General features: G+C 37.1%; 1 protein-coding gene and 1 long non-coding RNA gene across 10 annotated transcripts in view; one reads left to right on the top strand and one right to left on the bottom strand.

Annotated features, from left to right (window-relative positions):
- Positions 1-1,103: 1,103 nt before the first annotated feature.
- LOC109605692 (PR domain zinc finger protein 1) lies at positions 1,104-19,770 on the bottom strand. Of its 7 annotated transcripts, none has more exons than XM_049965955.1 (9): positions 19,425-19,770; positions 9,871-9,926; positions 5,650-5,838; positions 5,312-5,431; positions 5,144-5,188; positions 4,827-5,079; positions 4,550-4,769; positions 3,024-4,489; positions 1,104-2,962 (listed from the first exon to the last, which is right to left on the bottom strand). In XM_049965955.1, the coding sequence occupies exons 2-9, from the start codon at positions 9,877-9,879 to the stop codon at positions 2,724-2,726; spliced, it is 2,541 nt and encodes an 846-aa protein (XP_049821912.1). In that variant the 5' UTR covers positions 9,880-9,926; positions 19,425-19,770; the 3' UTR covers positions 1,104-2,723. The 7 variants fall into 7 exon arrangements, with proteins under 7 accessions (XP_049821912.1, XP_049821909.1, XP_049821906.1 ...); XM_049965952.1 differs by lacking the exon at positions 19,425-19,770 and adding an exon at positions 11,959-14,306; XM_049965949.1 differs by lacking the exon at positions 19,425-19,770 and adding an exon at positions 11,333-11,595.
- The window catches only part of LOC109605693 (uncharacterized), a 36,072-nt gene continuing 27,034 nt past the window's right edge, over positions 11,005-20,042 (top strand). The window contains exons 1-4 of one of the 3 annotated variants that reach the window (XR_007547797.1): positions 11,005-11,057; positions 15,147-16,089; positions 17,660-18,868; positions 18,929-19,016. This is a non-coding gene — a long non-coding RNA (uncharacterized LOC109605693). Of the gene's footprint in view, positions 11,058-14,831; positions 16,090-17,659; positions 18,869-18,928; positions 19,017-20,042 lie in introns of those variants that run through there. The other 2 variants (XR_007547795.1, XR_007547796.1) reach the window with 2 other exon arrangements.

The following is a 20,042-nucleotide window of genomic DNA, read 5'->3' as shown; positions in this document are numbered from 1 at the left end:
TAAATAGCAATTTTTTATCACTACGCTTAAAAATGATCAGTGAATGTATGTAAGTAATGTAATGTAACAATTAAAGTAAAGTAGAGGTGTCATTAATAAAATTATATATTAGTTTATTCATCATAATATTAAAAAATTAAATTCGTATTTGAAAATGTTCATTAAGGTGTTATAAATATTCTAATATGTTATATATTTTAATATGTAATAATAAATCATTATTAAATTATATTTTATTTATTTGAATTATTATTTAAAATAATAGTTTTTAAAGTTAGTCATATAATTATTTTATATCAAGAATGATTTTCAATAATAATAATAATATATACAAATATACATTATATGATATGTATATATAATATTTATACATAATTTAACGTTTTATGATAATTGAAATTTTTGAATTAAATGATAAATTCCCATATCTGTTAAGCTACCGTCCCGACATCTGTTACAGATATCCCAAACTACGAGATTACCAATAATAGATACCTTTTTAAGTGAGAGAGTTTATTTTAAAACACTTAAGGCGCATTCTAATAGATGTCGCCCTATTAAATTTCTATGTATTCAAATTTGAGAATAACCATTATTTAATTAATATAAAATATTTATTAAATATATTTATATAATATATATTGTAGAACATATAATTTAATGTATTTTAATAAAACTTTATTTATTATTTGCTTATATTCAGTTAACTTTACAGTTGGAATAAACATTATAATTAATTTTAATAAATCATTACTTAAGGCGCATTTTAATAGATGTCGCCCAATCAAAATTCAATATATTCAAATTTGAAAATATCCATTATTTAATTAATATTAAATATATTAATATAATATATGTTAATTTATTATTTAAAATTTAGTTTTAATAAAAAACATTGAAAACGTTTTAATATCCAATAAAAAATCTCAAATTGAAGACGTCATCATATTTTATGACTTTAAAAAAGATATGAATAAATTAAGAAACTTTATTTAATAGTTATTTATTATCTGTTTTCTGTTTTTCTAATTACTACTCTAAGATAAGTAGATTATATATATTATATTATTATTATGGGAAATAAATATTATAAATAAAACACATTATAAGTTTTACATATTTTAATAGTAATATGAACATTTTTACATGCATGAGATATTCCAAAAATACTTTGAATGTAATAGTTCAAAATGAGGAGATAAAAAACCATGACGAAAACAAATAAACAATAAATAGCGATCGATTCTAACACTAACATGTACGACTTAAGTAATGGGTGAAACAAAAATTATATCATAAAACCATACCTTTGTAATGGAGGTACCCACCTAGTTTACAAATAATGTGCTCTACGCTATTTATCTTTGACTTTAAGTTGACATTTTTTTGACTGGAATTTTGTTTGTATGTATGGAGGTAAACGAAAAGAGAAATAAATAACTTAAATGTACAACTAAATAACAAAAACAATGTTATTGTACACAGTACATACTAAAATTATTAATAAACTGTATTATACTATTGTGTCATCTGCATAAATGAAAAACATATTCATATATACCTGTTCAATATTACTGTTTACAAAAACCAAAAATATAAATCTCAATAATAACATTATATACAGTTCGGCAAGTTGTTATCTTTTCTCATTTATAAATAAAATATTCACAATTTACAAAAATTTACAATCAAAATTTTAAGTAGGTACCTAAATAAACATAAATATTTACAATAGACTAAATATACAAAAATATGTTTTTACAAAAAATATGATTGACGATGTACAATATTTACGATTTGAACCAACTTATTAATACTGATTTAGTGCAAGCAGAAAAACACAAATTTCCACTGCTAAGCTTCAAAATTCACACACACTTAAAAAAATAAGTCACAAGCACCATAAAGTATTTTTATATAATTATTACATACACTGATTTATATGAAGAGTAGCAGTAAAGTGAATTGGATCTTTATTTGGTTTATAATTATTTGGGTACATTAAAACTGAAGTAAATTATGGATATAACTCCATATAAAGCACCAGAAGTCGCCACTTTTGGACTTTTGCTCCTTTATATGTAGTGTCAATTTTTACGCGAACAGCATGTGTGATCTTTTACATCCATTATAAAATCTATGATACAAACTTAAAAAATTTAATGGAACTATTCATTTTCCTAAAACATTCAAATTCGAACCAAACACAACTATGTCAATAAACAATTTTTCCCGTGCAAGTCATGGTTAAGTAGTATTGCTTTCAATATTCAGTCTAAATTCAAAATTCGGTTATTTCCATAAAATACTTTTTCATATCATATAAATAACTATAAATAAATACTAAATAAATTAAATTACAACACTTTAATGAGTATCTTTAGAAATAATAATAAACAAATTTCTCAGTACTACACTTGTCCTAAAATCACAACTTTTTCGTCAATATGTTGCTGCAAAATCTTACTTGTCAATCAGAAAGAGAAATCATCCTGGAAAACTCTGTTTCCGAATAATCTTTAAATGTTCCGAAATCATAAATCAAATCAATTTAAAGGACAACTACAATTTTCTATCACTAAAGAATTATATACGGGATGGTCTCTATTTCACCGAGAGTCTGCAACAACATACCTGCACATCATTCAGGACACAGCATATTATTTAAATTAAATAAACATTAAAAACTTAACAAACCTACCACTAATGAGCAAGAATACATCTTAGGTACATTCAATAATATGCGGTTGCGATGATTCTATTACGCTGGGCCTGGTCTCCTTGCCAGGATGATGGGACTGCGGAGGGTTTATCCTCTGCGGGTTAGTTTGGAGTATTGGGGCGGGTAGCGGCCTCGATAAACCCGGGTGTAACACTGGGTGACTAAGCTGTGAATGTTGCGGTGAATGAATCTCAAACGACTCCTTCGAATCCTCATGAACATCCTTCAAGTCCATTGAACCTAAACCAAAAACAAAAAGTTAATAACAAATTCAATTACATTAATCAAATGTCAATTTTACCTAGACTGACATCAGATCCCACGTAGTCGTAGTAGATGTTGGGAGATCCCTCCCCATTCAGCTCCTCTTCAATGTTGTTGGGCCTGCAACTAGTCGTCTTCCAGTGCGTCCTCAGCCCAGACGCGCTGATGTAGTTCTTTCCGCATTCCTGACAGATGTACGGTCTCTCATTAGTGTGCAGTCTCTTGTGCAGCTTCAGATGCACGAACTGCGTGAACTTGGCGGGGCAAAAGTCGCACGCGTACGGCTTTTGCCCGCTGTGCAACCTCAGGTGGGTCTTCAAGTTGGAAGTGGACGAGAATCGCTTCTTGCAAATTCCACATTCGTGAGGTCGTTCTCCGGTGTGCACCAGATGGTGTTTCTGGAGGTGGGCCAGTTGGGTGAAGGACTTGGTGCACACGTTGCACTTGAACGGCCGCTCCCCGCTGTGGGTGCGGAGGTGGACCTTCAAGTTAGAGAGCTGGCCGAAGGTTTTGCAACAGACGTTGCATTCGTAGTGCATTTTGCCGTCCTTCTTCTTCAGGGGGTAGGGAAGACTCCTGTAGCCGCGGTTCGGGCCGTTGGGACTTGTGGGACTGCTTGCCATGTTCAAGTCGTACTTGTCTGGACTTTTTGAGCAGGGGGACGTGCCTCCGTTGGTTTGCAATGGAGTCAGGGGCGTGAGCAAATGGTGGGGCAGATTGGCGCTCATTATGTGAGAAGTAGGCACGATCAAACTGGAACCATTGTTGTGATGGTTGTTGTTGAAGTTGGTCGTGATAGGAGGAGAGTAAGTGGTATTAGGCGAAGTAATCGTACTATGAACAATACCATTGGGGGATGGATAAATATAATAGTTGGTCGGTTGCATTTGGTTGTGATAGTTCTCACCATTATGGGGAGAATACATGGAGGATTGATGGACAGGACTGGAAGGGTTGTTCTTTATAACAACCGGACACGGGGGAAGAGCATTCTGTGTCTGCTGAACATTCGAACTCGAATCTGGACTACAAGGAACTGTTCCATACCGATGACTCTTCTTGTAAGAGTATGCCATTTCCGTTGGAGAGCTTGGTGGAGGCGTCGCATTGGGTTGCCTCTGATTATTATCATTATTATTCGTATCCCTTCTCAACAAAATGTTCTCCAAAATGCTGGATGAAGGCGGCGTGTATCTTGAAATGATGTTTTGGGTCTTGACCACTTCGGGTTCGTAGAAAGGTTTGTTATTAGGAACTTCGTGCGGGGGTGAATCCATCACTATAACCGTTGTGGGGGGCGTGACGATCCTTGGGGTTAATGTTGTTACTTCAGGTACTGCAGTTTCCATTGGCGACGCCTCGGTCTCCGGGTCGCTCTCATTTTTTATTTTATAAGTGTGATAAGCCTTCGAGATTTTTATCTTGACTTTCCTATACTCATTTCTCTGGGTTTCCGACGACAACTGCTTTATCACCGGAGTCTCTTTGGAACTGGGCTTCTTGCTGTAACAAAAATTAACTATTACATCCAGTTCAAGACCTTACTTTGATTTGGTGACTTACCTGAAGTCCAGTACGTAGTTGTTTTCACTGTCCGAGTCACTGGAATCTTCAGGAGGTGTGAAGGCGTCATCGTGGTATCCGTTGCTGTGGTACCCTTCATCTGACCTCACACTACCTTCTGTTGGAGTTAGTTGGTGTTCATACACGGTATCCTTTGGCGGTTGTTCAGTTGTACTCACAGTTATAACTTCTGGAGGTGGTTGCACCTGAGTTTGCTGTCCTGAAAGGAAAAACAACTTTAGTACCAAGTACTGGAGTACAATTTAAAATGACTTACTTATCCTTTGAAGCATCTCTTCGCCAGTCCTGGGATAATTAAGCCTTTCAGCAAATTCTCGACAGTACCAGACAAGCAACTCTTGGTTGGGAAGAATAGGTTTGATGGTGTAGAAGTAGATGTCCATTTTGTATTGGCATGCAATCAAATTTTGGGACTCGCTAGAGTAGGCTGGATTGACGTAACGCATCCAGTTTGCTTTGGAAGTGTCGAAGCCATCTATGTAGTAATATAGCTCGTTGTCCTTGTATATCTATAAAAATAGAAAATTAATTATGACTACTTATCTTAGTTAAGTTCTACTAATTATTAAGTACCTTGTCATTTAAACAAGCTCTATAAAATCCTTCCCTTAGTTGTACCTACACCAACAAAGAAAATACACCTTAACCACGAGATAGGATTTACTACAGGTTAATGGCATTCAATTCTCATTCATAGTTAGTCATAAGTCTACTGGAATTGAAGAAAATGTTGGTACATACCCTCCAAAAGTACTTGCGATCCGCGGTACTCGGAACGGCATCTTTGGCGTAGATTTCTCCCACGAGGGGTCCAAAGCGTGTCCCTCGTGGGATATAACCGGTGCTCCAAACTCCCTGTGCCTAAAGAAGAACCAATTATGAGTACTACAGGTCTTCAAAACTATTTAATGTTTCGTGGAGGATTGCAGTGGGACGCCATTAAATGCAAAAACAGAGAGATTATATTGATCCAACCCCAGTTTGATGATACGTAACACTTGACCTTTGGACTGCACCATTTGAACTTTGCATTAATTAACTGCACATCCCCCGACAAAATAGTTGGACTGAATACTCACATCAGATAATGCCTGCGACGTTTTCAGTACTAAGTTCCTTGGAAGGGTCGCCTCAGCTCTGTTTGGAGTACCCTGCTCCACAGGAAGATCTGGAACTATGTAGGTTGTGTGCAGTTCGAACTGTTCTTCCCGCAGCGTGGCTGGGTCGAATTCAGGAGCTGATGATACGGTTGAATCTTCCATGATGTCCTGAAAGAGACATCCAATATAAATTTGAGACGTCGATGATATAATTGTTTTGTAGGAGCTTCCTCCTCTTCATCTTCATTTAGATGTGTTGGAGTTAGACTTAATAATTGATAGATAGATATAATTGGTACTAAATCAAAAGTGGTACTATCTGTGTTAAAAATGATTGTGACGAGAAATGCAGATCACAGAAATGTTAATTTAATCAAGGACCATAAAAAGCGTGTCATTATAATAAAATAATTTATTTGGGGGTCATTGTGGCGTCGAAGGTGGAGCCAGCGTGCAGAAGAGCAACTGTTGATGTGCCCGGCACGCGTAGATGCGGCCAGAGAAACATATTTCACGATGATTTGCCGACGTTCAAGTGAAAGGCGATGTGGGTCAGTGTGTACACGCCGGTATCGATCCGCCTCCGTCGTCCCGGCCGTCGCGGACGTCTCGACGCTCCCGACATCGCGCCGTGACGTCACCGACCTATCCGTGACGTCACGCCGGTGCATTCGCTTGGCCCATCGATGGGGAATTTGGGCGCAATGGACCAACGTCCGGAGTTGATGCGGAATTCCTGCGATTCGTCGGAGGCAAATGAGTCTTGAAAGTTTTGGGGAAGGATCAGCTGGACGGGCGGGATTTTTCGGTGGTTAATGGATGATTTGTTGGGGGAATTTCATTTGGCATAATAGCGGGATGATGTTGCGCATTTCCGGATTTTGTGGCAGGCACAAGCGGAATGCATCCCGGGGAAATGTCAGAAGTTTTGTCGCGCGACCTTTGACCTTAAACCTAGCGGGGTCGGAACCGGTGCCCAGGAATATTTATGTTTTCGGTGTGGTATTAAAATTGCAGTCGCTAAATGGCAAATGCAGCTCATTAGCATTTTAATATAATTAGGGATCGATACTTGGTCAGCAAAGGTCAATTATTTTATTTATTGTCTCAACATTTTCAATTACAAGGTTATGCACTTATCGACTGATAAGGGGAATGCATTTTTTTTAGCTGCGGAAGTGTTAAAAATGGGTGTCAAAAGTTATCTATTTTGAATTTAAACAGTCTAGTCGAAAAAGATGATATGCAATTTCTAATCAGCCTTTAAAAAAAAACTAAAATTTGAATTATTATCCATCGAAAGCAAATTTAGGATGCACAAGTTAAATTGTAATGTTAGGTCAGTAAAGTTATTGATAAGAATGTCTGTGCGAATAAATTATCTGTTTCTATTATATATTATTATATGTTACATTATTTGTGTTACCATGTTATTAATGTAATGTTCATTTTAATTAACAATATTTTAATTAATTGTTTTACACAGCTGAAAATTACATTGCCTTTTAAATAATATTAGACATAAAATTGTTATAAACTAGAATTTAGTATGTCAAAGTTAGATTTAAAATAAAATTTAAAGATATCTTAATGATACATATTTATATTCATATTTCTATTTTTGTACCTGACATTAAACAAATAATAAAAATCAATTTTAAATTATTACAATTCCCTTAAATTTGTTTAATATTTTAACTAATGACATGATTAACGACTAGTTTAAATAACCTACTGATCCTGATTGACTAAAATCAACTGAGTACTTAAAACTGGTCAATGTCTCTAATGTCCATCAAAGTTACTTTTGATAAAACTGACTTCAATTTTTAATCAATTAGTCAGTTTTCATACATCAGTTACATCAGTCAGTGACTTCTATCATCACTGTTTTAAATAATCCACTGATCAGTCGACTGAAATCAACTGAGTAGTTAATTTTGTCTCTAAAGTTTGTCTAAAGTATTTTTCATTTTTCAGTCAATTAGTCAGCTTTCGTACCCGACTAATTAGTCAACTGAAGTCGACTGAGGGCTCAATACTGTTCAATACTTCTGAGGTTTATCTAAATTATCTTTCATAATGCTGATTTCAATTTTCAGTCATGAGTCAGTTTTCATAACCGACTGAAATCAACTGAGTACTCAATACTGTTTAATGTTTCTAAAGTTTCTTTTCATAGGCTGATTTCAATTTTCAGTCAACTAGTCAGTTTCCATAACCGACTAATCAGTTCACTGAAGTCGACTAAATATTGAATGCTGTTCAATGCATCTAAGGTTGATCTAAGTTACGTTTCACAAAGCTGATTTCAATTTTCAGTCAATTATTCAGTTGTCATAACCGACTAATCAGTCAATTAAAATCGACTAAGTGCTCAATACTGTTCAATGCCTCTAAGGTTGATCTAAGTTACTTTTCACAAGGCTGATTTCAATTTTCAGTCAATTATTCAGTTGTCATAACCGACTAATCAGTCAATTAAAATCGACTGAGTGCTCAATACTGCTCAGTGCCTCTAAGATGTATCTAAATTATATTTCCTAATGTTGATTTCAATTTTCAGTAATGAGTAAGATTTCATAACCGACTGAAATCAACTGAGTACTCAATACTGTTTAATGTTTCTAAAGTTTCTTTTCATAGGCTGATTTCAATTTTCAGTCAACTAGTCGGTTTCCATAACCGACTAATCAGTTTACTGAAGTCGACTAAATATTGAATGCTGTTCAATGCATCTAAGGTTGATCTAAGTTACTTTTCACAAAGCTGATTTCAATTTTCAGTCAATTATTCAGTTGTCATAACCGACTAATCAGTCAATTAAAATCGACTGAGTGCTCAGTACTGCTCAGTGCCTCTAAAGGTGTATCTAAATTATATTTCCTAATGTTGATTTCAATTTTCAGTAATGAGTAAGATTTCATAACCGACTGAAATCAACTGAGTACTGAATACTGTCTAATGTTTCTAAAGTTTCTTTTCATAAGGCTGATTTCAATTTTCAGTCAACTAGTCAGTTTTAATAACCGACTAATCAGTTGACTGAAGTCGACTGTGTACTCAATACTGTTCAATGCCTCTAAGGTTGATCTAAGTTACTTTTCATAAGGCTGATTTCAATTTTCAGTCGATTATTCAATTTTTATAATCGACTAATCAGTCAACTAAAATCAAATGAGTGCCAAAATTCAATGTTTCTAAGGTTTATTTAAGGTACTTTTCATATGGCTGATTTGAATTTTCAATTAATTAATCATAAGCCTAAGTTCAATTTTCAGTAATGGGTCAGTTTTCATAACCGACTAAAATCAACTGAATACTCAATACTGTTTACTGTCTCTAAAGTTTCTTTTCATAAGACTGATTTCAATTTCAAGTCAATTAGACAGTTTTTATAACCCAATTCTATTCAATACGTTTAAATTACTTTTTATAAGACTGATTTCAATTTTCAGACAATTAGCCACTGTTCAATACGATTATTTAAGTTAGTTTTCATAAAGCTGTCTTCAATTTTTAATCAATTAGTCGATTTTTATCATCAGTTGAATCATCAGTCATAAATTATAAGTTGCAAGTTAAAATCACCGACTAATAGATTATAAGGCAATTCATTTCTAACATGGTTAATACCACATAAGCTAATTGTTCAGGTTATCTCTAAAAACCGACTAAAGGTATAATAATTATGTTTTTCTAAATAATATAAATTTATTAATTTGAATATTGAAATATTATTTAACAAGGAAAAATAATATGTAATTAGATGCAACTCTCTATTTTATAACTTTTGAACAAGATAAAATGAGATTATATCATATTATTTACGACAGAGAAATAGAAACAAATATTTTGCATAATTAAAAGTTAAAAGCTTTTAAGTCTATTGTAAAACTTTAGTTTGGAATTTCTCTTTCTCAATTTCTTAGATTTTAATACTTGTTTTAAAACTAAAATATGTGTGCAAACAATATTTTCCTCAGCTTCCATTGAAAACTAACTGAATAAGATCGTGTTACTTAGTCAGACACTTAATAAATAAACCCACTAAATTGAATTCAAGCATTTTCATCGATTTAGCAGCAATAACGTTAATTTCCTGTTACACACTTATTTATTTTTCTTGTAATCAGTGGATTAACAGAAAATGAGGAAGGATGCACGTTTTGTTAAAAATAAAAAACGGTTAATATTTACCTCTCTCATTTTCTCCTTCTTTGAGGATTGCAGCGTTTCTTCAAGGCATTTAAGTCCTGCAACAAAACACCGTTTATAATATAAACAAAATCGGCCGCAACTAATCAATCAATGTGTGCAGCAAATAAGCAACATCGATTGGACCTTGGATTAATTAATTCACAACAACTTTGGCCGAAACTCACATATCACACAAGATATCATTGCGTATATGGATAAAAGATCGTTTTGGTGATTTTCCGCGATGGAACCTCTGTTCAGCGACATGTTGCCGGTGCGTCGAGGCCGAAAATACCCAAATAGTTCCCCTACTGCAAAAACTTTATTTAATTCTACACTAATATTAGTGCAAGGTTATGAAACGGACGTCACCGAATTGCATTTTCTTTTTCTATCGCGGCGCATTTCCTAACACTGTCTTTTTTCAACGGAACCTTGCCAACATTCGGTTACACCAAAGGCCACCGCATCTGATTTCAATGTTATTGCAATAACTGTGATTGTTAATGTTTAAATGCGGTTTGTTTAGGTGGATTATGTAATGGGTGATAATTTGGGGCATGGCGAAAAATTTAGTTTTTTTTTTAAGGCATCCGCAACATAACCTAAGACAATGTTCATAACGATGCACCGATGCACAAACTGCGATAAACAATAATCTATTAATAATATGCATGGATTGTTTTAACCTTGCCTTGATCTTGAAATTCACTTTTCATTTCGAAAAAATGGTCAAGGCGTCTGAGTGGGGGGGCAAAGACGTAACGTTTAACACATAATTCACTAACTACTGCGATGATTATGAAAATGCTGATTGTTTACATGTGTTTGGATATAATTATTTGCGATGGAAAATTTCAAAGGTCAAAGTTTAAGTGCGCTGCAATGGGATGGATTTTTCGGATGCACTCGCACCGCTGGTGGTTCTATTTTTGCAAATGCGAAATAGCAACATTCATGTTACCTTGGTTTATAATAAAGACGCTTTAAAATAGACGCTACGAAGGGCGTAGAAAATTCTCACTTCGCCAACGGAAATCGCACTGCGGCCATTTTGAATTTTCACTTTTGATTGTATTGAACGCCGAAAACTGTTAAGCACTCACATTGTTCCACTCATCCAACACAAGGAGGATAAAGTGAAACTATTATTAAACCAACTGATGTTGGCCAGCTTCGAAAATCAAGTAAGTACGAGCATGACACTGCCAAATTGATAGTGAAACTGCATATACTATAAATAGAGCAATCAATAAAAATTTCATTATCACTCACTCATTAGATGGACCTCAAGATCACGTTTTTATCGAGGACACACTCTTTAGCCACTGTAAAATCAGTCAATACACACGTTGGGGGTAATTAGGCCAAGATACATAACCACAAATCAACTCCTTCAGCAAAAATATGATACAATATGGGCTTTTTAAGACATGTGACGTGTGATTCCATGGCAATTTACCTAGTTGGCAACCTCCAAGGGGGTCCAAGCGAAGCTGCGTCAAAGACCCAGCAACAAGCACCACAATTTTGGTGCTGCTTCCACCAGGAAACCTTTCCTTAGAAGTAAATTCTATGACAACACAAGGCATGACTTTATTTTATCTTCGAAGACGCATTGGAACTGGGACAAAGAAAACATAACCACAACTTGCAGTCAATAAACGTTAATGCGCACATACCCCAAGCAAACCTACAAGCGCCAAAGTGAAAGCTCTTTTCAAATTAAAGCTCAGGTACATCATACAAGTCAAAAACAAGCCTTCAATACAACCGCATGAGTGTCAACGAGTGAATTAATGCATTTACAGCCACAACCAACAAGTGTTCGAGACTCCCTGTGTCGCGTTCCTATTTCTTCCCCCAAAACACGCAACAAACCACCAAAATCCGCCTTCGAGCTTCAGCTTCCAGTTTCACCGGCCATCCAAAGGCGAAGATTCGAAGTCGAACGAACGAAGGTCGAGTTGGAGTGTCTTCGGCGATGTCGCGCGTCGCAATGATAAACAGTCTGCACGTGTTTCAGGTGCGTGAATGGACAACGTGTGTAGTAGGAGGGTTGGTGAATGCGTGTGATGCGTTACGCACCTGCAACGGCGATTTTGGCGGCAGTCGCCGTCTCCCGTTGGCGTGTTCACCACGGCGCGTCGGAAATGCACACAGTCTGCGTCCCGGCGTCGCTGGCGGAGCGTCAGAACGCCGACCTAGCACAACAGTATCTGGCGTGTGACGCTCGACGGGCCGGTGCATCTACTTCATTCGCAGTGGCTTGCGCCGGACCGGTTAGCCGACCGATTTTGATAATGTTGGCGGTAGTGCCGGAGAGCACTGATAACCGACTGCAATTTTTGTTGTGAAACGCGCAATTTATTTATAGATTGGCCGCACGAGTTGTCCTGTCCACTTCGTTATCGATAATTGTTGCGGTCGGGGGGTCGGAAGGGCCGCCAGCCACTCGTCCTAAGCGTTCCTCTCTCTACCTGTTGAGTTCCACTACAAGACTGCCCCTTTTTCTTTCAGCCCCACTCATAATTGGTCTTTAATTAAAACTCCTCGCAGTTTTTGCATGCTTCAGATCTGAGTATTTATGGCTCTTCACGCTCATCAACTCTTTGATTAATTAATTGTTAACGAAGCTGAATATGATGGCCCCATGATTGGCTCTTCTACATCCCCCATTTTAGCTTTTGATTCCACTTTACTGTTGTTTTAGAAACATGGTACCATTAGTACCTATAATCAATTAGTTGGATTGGCTCATTTGCCAACTGCAGTTCCATTAGCACTTAAAAACCTTTCTTCCCTTCCAAAGACTTGAATTTAGATAATCATTACTTCCAATCGAAGGTACTATCATTAAGGATGACTTGCTACGTATTTGATTAAAAACAAACTGTTTGATTAGTAATTACTATTCCATCGTAGACACAGTAATTGGCTCCCTTATTATCAATAATTGGTGTATTTATGGAAATTTTACGTAGCCAGAACATGGCATTTCATCAATACATCCGTAGCAATATAAAAATATAATTAAAAAGGAATATTTGTAGTAAAACAAAGTAATTATATATGTATAGATAATATACAATTAGCAAACATCAGCTCGTCCAATTTTCTAGATACAGTTTTTGTTGTAGCTCATTAGTGATAACCAAAAGGTCAACTCCGAATAAATTTTCACAATATTTTGTTAGTACCACAACGCAATTAACAATGACCTTAGACAACCGAACTAACCTATGATAAGCTTCGAACCTAACAAGTAATTTCGAACGAATAAAATATTTTTAGCTAGTCTATAAATGCGCAATTTCCCCCAATCTCACCTTGGCACAAACAACATCGAATCTATCTAATCCAACAGTGACGAATTCCATCACATTATCAGAAAAGGAAACTCTTAATTGATCCTTACGAAGGTGGAAGTTTTGCGAGGAATCCGGTATACGTGCATCCGACTGCAAGAGAACTTTTGCCCGGAGTTCCATCAAAACAAAATAAAAGTGAAATTGCAGGAAAATCAATACGGGGTGAATGCACCCTGCAAAAGCGTTGCGCCCGGAAAATCCCGGAAACTCCTCCGATATCCCGAAACAAATATGACTGGATGAAATGTTTATAACAATACCACCTTTTTGCCCCGCAATTAATCACCCCTTTGTGCTTTTAGTTTGGGCACCCCCGACGTTTTGTTTGGGTGGCCACGTTGCCTGAGAGGTTTGCCCCTTCGAACTGACGTCTTCCAGACTTTAATATTAATATATATTTGCTGAATACAGCCCAATTTTCTTGTCTTGTCTTTTGTGAGGACGATTTACGTTGTGTTGTTGTTTAAATAAACGAAGGCCTCCGGTGGTGATCAAGACCGGGATGGAAGACGGGTTTCGTCTGGAGTAAGGACGGGTCCCATTTTAGTGCCGTGGCCGCGAATCGATCGAATTTCCCGCGACTTGCGTGACGGTTACCATGGAAAGTGTTGGCCCAGGTCATGTGAGGTCATACCCGGACCTTCCGCATTCGTTTCGGGAGAACCGAGTTGCGAGTTCAATCAACCCTCGACGTCCGGAACGCCGGTTTTGTTTACCAACAAATCGCGGCCCGCCAAAAAATCTTCCTTTTCCTATTTTCGTTGTTTTGGATTTTTAGCTGATAGTTTTATTAATGGTGGATGCGCCAGTTTCACTCCCTGATATAAATATGTAATAATTACTTTATGGTTCGTCTTTTAAAAAAATGGCGAATGCGCAGGGACTTACAGAATTAATTAGTTAATTAGTTTCTGTATTTAAGATGTAAATAAATGGGTTTAATGCTCTTAAAACCACTTTTTTGAAGCCTAATTAAATCCCATTGAAGACCAAACTGTAAACTTGTGGGTAGCCATGTGTTGGAATACGAAATGAAGCATATTAATCATAAGTGTATGCTTGCAAAAGTCTTCATTCACTTCTAGCTAATGGAAATAATCATCATTCCAGTTAATAAAGAATTGAAGATGGATTCTATAAGAAGTTAGTTGCCAGTACTACTTAACTAGGTTTACCCTTAAATCAGGTAAAATATTTTTGAAGTCCAGTGACGTAAACAATTCGAGTCCTTTCCGGTGAGTCAACGGACTTTTCCGCGGTACCGCCGACTGTGTGGTGCAGTGTAGGTCAAATCGGTTTTTAGGCCAAAAGGCCAGCGATAATCGACACGTAGTTTAGTTGGTGCGATCGTCTCTTGCACTTCCCACTGGTCGTACCAACGACGTGACCCGGTTTAAGACCATTCTGCGCCAATGTCGACGCAGCCCGATCGCCAACCATCGTCAAACGCCAACGGTTATGGCCAATACGTGATCCGAATGTTTACCAGGGGAGTACCCATAGTTGTGAGTACCGGGCATGAAAAAGTACTGCGTCCTGGATGTAAGGAACAGTGATGATTTAATATATTAAAGAGTTGTGATGGAAGTGTTAGTACTGGATTAGAGGTCTGAGCACGTAAAAGATGTTAATTCCTCATTATGCACGTACGATCAATTAGTGAACATAGTAGTCTGCGATTTTCCTTTCTCTGATTCATATACGTAATATTTTTCATTGATGGCCGGAGTTTCACGTGGAAAACACTCCCCCCCGATCTCAGCAAGATGGTTTGAATGAACTCCACATCCTTTGTGCAGGACAAGTCCTGCTCATGTTCCATTTACATATCCCTAATCCGTACATTAGTCAAACCGATTCACTTCCTCGATCCGCACCAGTGTAATAACCTTGTCGATCCATTAGTTTTTCAGTTCGGTGTGGTCAAGACACCGAAACAATTCTAAGGACCAAGCCGGTGCGGCACAAGGACGAACTTATGGCCGCGTTGGCGTGTCAGACGAAGAGGCACAGATTTAACCGGGATGTCAACATTGGGACCAGAAGTTCAACGACCGGCATACTACGCTGCCGGCCCCCACCACCGCAACGGCAGCGCGTCTCACTTGTCTGGTTCCCCGTGCAGGCAAGTCGGCATTGCTCCGCCGCCGCCACCGATCATTTTCAAATGGTGGATTTGTGAAAATGCGGACTGTCGCCGTGATTTACCGATGGGGGAATACCCCCTTTCATATTTTTCTTTTCAGCTGGATTAGTTCGTCGGGTGCGGGGTGGATGGCGCTGCGGAATTGTCATAACATCTTCAAGGACACACTTGTCATTCTGGATTTGGAGATGAATAATTGTTGCCTAACTTGTCTTGTCTACCTCTTTCTAGAAGAGATTTAAATAAACACAAAGCTGCATAAAACAAAAAAGTGTGTGGGAAGTTGGCCAACTTTTAAACTAAAGAACAAAACAATTCGTCAATTGACTGGAAGCTTCCTCAAGTTGGCCATTTCGTGAAACCCTTGCGGCACTATTATCAACAAACAATCCGGCATTTCAATATCGATTAACCATTGATCCTTTTGTCAGTGCCTCTGCCGTATTTTTCAATCCCACAGCCACAAAAGGATTAAGATCGATTGTCTCACGTCCAAATATAACGGTCCGTAGCCCGGACAAATGGACAATTATGCATTTGCGGCGAAGTGACCACCGGCCAAATTCGCCCATTGTCCGAGATTTAGCGTGCGACCACTTCTGGGAATCTGCTTTCTTTGCTCTGCGGATTAGGCTTCCCTTTTTTTTTGCACGCCGACCAGATCCATCTTTGTGGACAGCTGTTTGGACGGACAAATTAACGGTGAGCCAGCTCAAATTTTTCGATTTGTTTGTTGGTGTGTGCGTTGGTCAGGTAATTATTTATTTTTCGGCTCTGAACAGGTTTGCTTATGTGGCACCACTCAAGTGTAAACAAAAAACTACAGATGCCCGACTTTTGTCCGGAACCTTGAAAAAATCTGAAGAGTCACACCGGACAAAAGGACAAGGGCAATAAAAAGGTGATCGAGTGATTTATCCAGAAGATTATTCACCTGCCACCAAGTCTCGGCGTTTTTATTCATTCGGACGAATTAAAAGGGTTACCACAATCGAAGCTTTAAAAATTGAGGTTGCCTAACGGTGCATTGTAATCTTGGAATTGATGAAGGTCTGGTCGCGGGACCCTTAAGGAATTATATCACCTGCCCACACCGGGACGGTGTCATCCACCAAGGACGGACCGTAAAAATTAATATATTTTCATTAACGTTTTTAGAGGAGTTTCTAATAAAAATAATAACTAATTGATCGAGTAGTTTACTTAATAAAACTATTAATTAATTAAAAATATTAATACTTCTTTGTTAAAGTTAGAATGTCCTCGACAAACTAAGTAAATCAAACGTGTGTAAACTAAATCATCCATCGAGTTAAAATTGATATAATGTCAAGTAATTTAGAAGTCATTAAAGAAAATTAGATTTCAACAGGTTTCTTGTTATTTTGATTGACACATTCTATGAAAATCTGACAGGTTGCTCAGATTCTGGGACACCCTGTATATCTATTTGCTTTTATGACTAGTCTATCATTGTTCTCTTACCTTTTTTTACATATTTGGTAGAAACACGTGATACAAATCAAAGCAAGAAAAAATCTTAAGGTATACAAGAGTTTGAACTAACATAGATAATCTAAGCAAAATTATCCTGTCAAAGTCAATGTCATGGACGAACCTCAAATCAATGACTATTCTACTAAAATTAAATTGTAATCGTTTTGGGTTACACGCTGATGTCACAGCACATGGAAGCTGCAGCTGCGTTAAATATTCTAACTGAACTCAAGAATTTTCCAAGAAGAAATTGTGCCAAAAGACACTAGAAAAGAATTTCTAAACTAAAACTCTTAGACCTGTCTAATAAATGGAGCAACAAGGTCAAGTACTCAAAAATTTGAAGCTTCTCCTAATTATGCCTCTATTAATGAGTGATAGATCTCATAAAAAAAGAGAAAAAACCTTGATTCAACGTTTATTTTATATATATTTATTAATTATGTAAAATTAATTGGAAAAATCTTCAAAAATTTATTTAATTATTACATGATGAAATGCAAAATTAATTTATTAATAAATAAATTTTAAACAATTAGAGAGTATTTCCGTAATTTATTTATTAATATTTTGCGGTGAAATAAAATTATATTTCATTATTGGTATAAAATGAATTTTTGAATTATTACAACCCTCGTTGTAAAACGCCGTCCTTTCGAATCGCGCTTCTACCTCTATGGTTTTTAATGGACGCTTAACAGGACATACCGTTTGATAATATGCACCGTTATATGCATTCGATACACTACACGTTTAAACAATGCCTTTTTTCTAGGACACCGAGTGCATTTTGATGTTTGACTGCCCAACCTGGCTGAAGTTCCGGACGAAAGGGGACAAACGAGACAACAATATGCATCAATCGCGACGTGTGATATTGCGTAACAATTACAATTAACAGTCCCCAGTAATTGGATTGGATCTCTATCGATCGTCCGGTGTAAAACTGTTTATTCATGTTCCACGAGTTGTAGTTAGACTTGCAGTTTACAGGATTACGACGTCGCCCCACGATAAAACGCCAATAAAATATTTATATCAAAATCGAATCCTGGTTACATGTTGTCGGTTTCTAGAAGACCGAAGAGGCGAAAAATAAAGAGCTGGTAAACAAGTGAATTGCAGAGGTCGTTGACTGCCCCAGAATCCTACTAAACTTGAAGAAGTGTCGGCCATAGAAAAACCTAGACTTGCAATAATCCTCTCTTGGTGCTTTCTACACAAAAACAATAACCCTCCTCCACCAAAACCGAATCAACACCAAACAAACATACCAAACAACAGTTTCGGTTGCACCACTAAGATAAACAAAATCACAATTGCAAAAACCGAGTTCAATGAACCGCCGAAACCGTCGGTTGAACTTTAAGAAGACCGGACGTAAGTGTCAAGTTCGTGTGGCGAGCTTGTTTTATTGGCCAATTCGGTTTGTTTCGCAAATTGCATTTTTATGGGTTTGCATGATGGACGTGGCTGAAAAAAAGGGCTGAGTTGCGTCATCGAAACTGGTATTTTATGGACTTCCTGGCCAAAAAAGCGAAGAGAGGAATGAGATGAAAAACAACGGAATGCTTAAAGTTTGAACTTGGCGTTGTTGAAGCGTTGAATATGTTTAATATTGAGATGCCAAGAGTATGGTAAAGGAAGGTCATATAAGAATAAGGAAGAAGGTAATCAGTTGATTGATTGGTCTTTCAAATTTGTTGTTACTAGCAACTAAAGGAATTAATAATTGTTTTACAAGAGATTTTAAGTATCGATTATTGAAAATGATTCCCATTGTTCTAGAAATCTGAAAAAGAAATTCTTCTTCTAAACACAAAAATCTTCTTCCTTAATCTTCAGATTTAGCTCCTCCTAAAGTTTGATCAATGCCAACTGATTACATTAGTTTAAAAAATAACAAACAAGTTAAATTTGAAATTGGTATCAAGGTACCATTGTAGAAGATCATCATCTGCTCTTCCTTTGGTTGTAATTAAAGGTAAATATTTATTTTAATATTGCCAAGTACCAAAGCACACCAATTTTTGTTTGTTTGAAGTTGTATTTCGAAGTAATCCAACAAGTTTCACTGAGTCATTCTCAGATGATTCGAGTCGAAAAAGCCAGTGTTAACGTCTTCTGGTAAGGTTAGTAACACCTGATGATATCATAGACTCCAAAATATTTCTCCTTTGTTAGATAATACGCACGTATAATAAATCTAGCGCTATTATTTGCCATTATCTAGCATCGATTTGCCTTGATGTGCGTCTCGTTATTAACTTTGCCGGAGACTAATTACCGACCGGTACTGAGAACAATAATAGAACATTATACCGTCGGATTGTGTTGTATTTGTTGTTTTAACGAGGTACAAAGCTAAAAAGATGTAAGGAAGAAGATGTTAGTACTTCCTTAAGCCAATATGATATCGTGGTACCGTACTACGTTGTGAACTATGTTAAGTACAAGAAGATTCAAGGAAGAAAACACACGTTCTGTTACACCTAGAGGTTTCTTCCTTGAACCTCTGACCTACCAAGATGATGTAGTACCTTCTTCGCAATCCTTTGGGGGTATATACAAAATCCAAGGTATCCAAAAAATTTTGGCTGCTGATCACTGAACTAATAATCCAAATATTGTCACTGTCACTGTACTTAGTTCACTGTAATCCTTTAAATCCTTAGGTGGATAATCGAATCCTCGTGCACCGACACAGTCCAATCCTCCAGTGAGCACACTCGCGATGGCTGTGATTCGCCGGCACATGAACCGCCGTGCTTTTTGGCTGCGGTGTTCGGTTCTTCGATGTCTTTTAGAAACTAACCATGCCGTAGCCGTAAACTTGACCGTGATGGTCTCGGTGGTACCGTGGCGCCGCGGTGGTGACGGGCGGAACCCGGCCGGACTAACGGGAACCACTCGGGGTCCACGACCTCCGAAAAACCGAGCGGCCTCAACACACAGTCGGGTTGTTCTTTGCGGCTGCGTTGTTAATGGTCGATGAGGTACGATGAGTACGGGAGCATCGAGGAAGTTCGTTGTTTGTTGATGTCGCACGGCCTTTCTTTATGCGGATGGAATATTCATGACAATTCGCCAAAATTATGTCTCACACTTTTTACTGATTAAATGCCCGAAGCCAAAATCATTCTTTTTTAACTGAGAAA

This window comes from Aethina tumida, chromosome 4 (assembly GCF_024364675.1).
Source record: "Aethina tumida isolate Nest 87 chromosome 4, icAetTumi1.1, whole genome shotgun sequence".
NCBI lineage: Eukaryota > Metazoa > Arthropoda > Insecta > Coleoptera > Nitidulidae > Aethina > Aethina tumida.
This window is presented reverse-complemented; position numbering and strand designations above follow the sequence as displayed.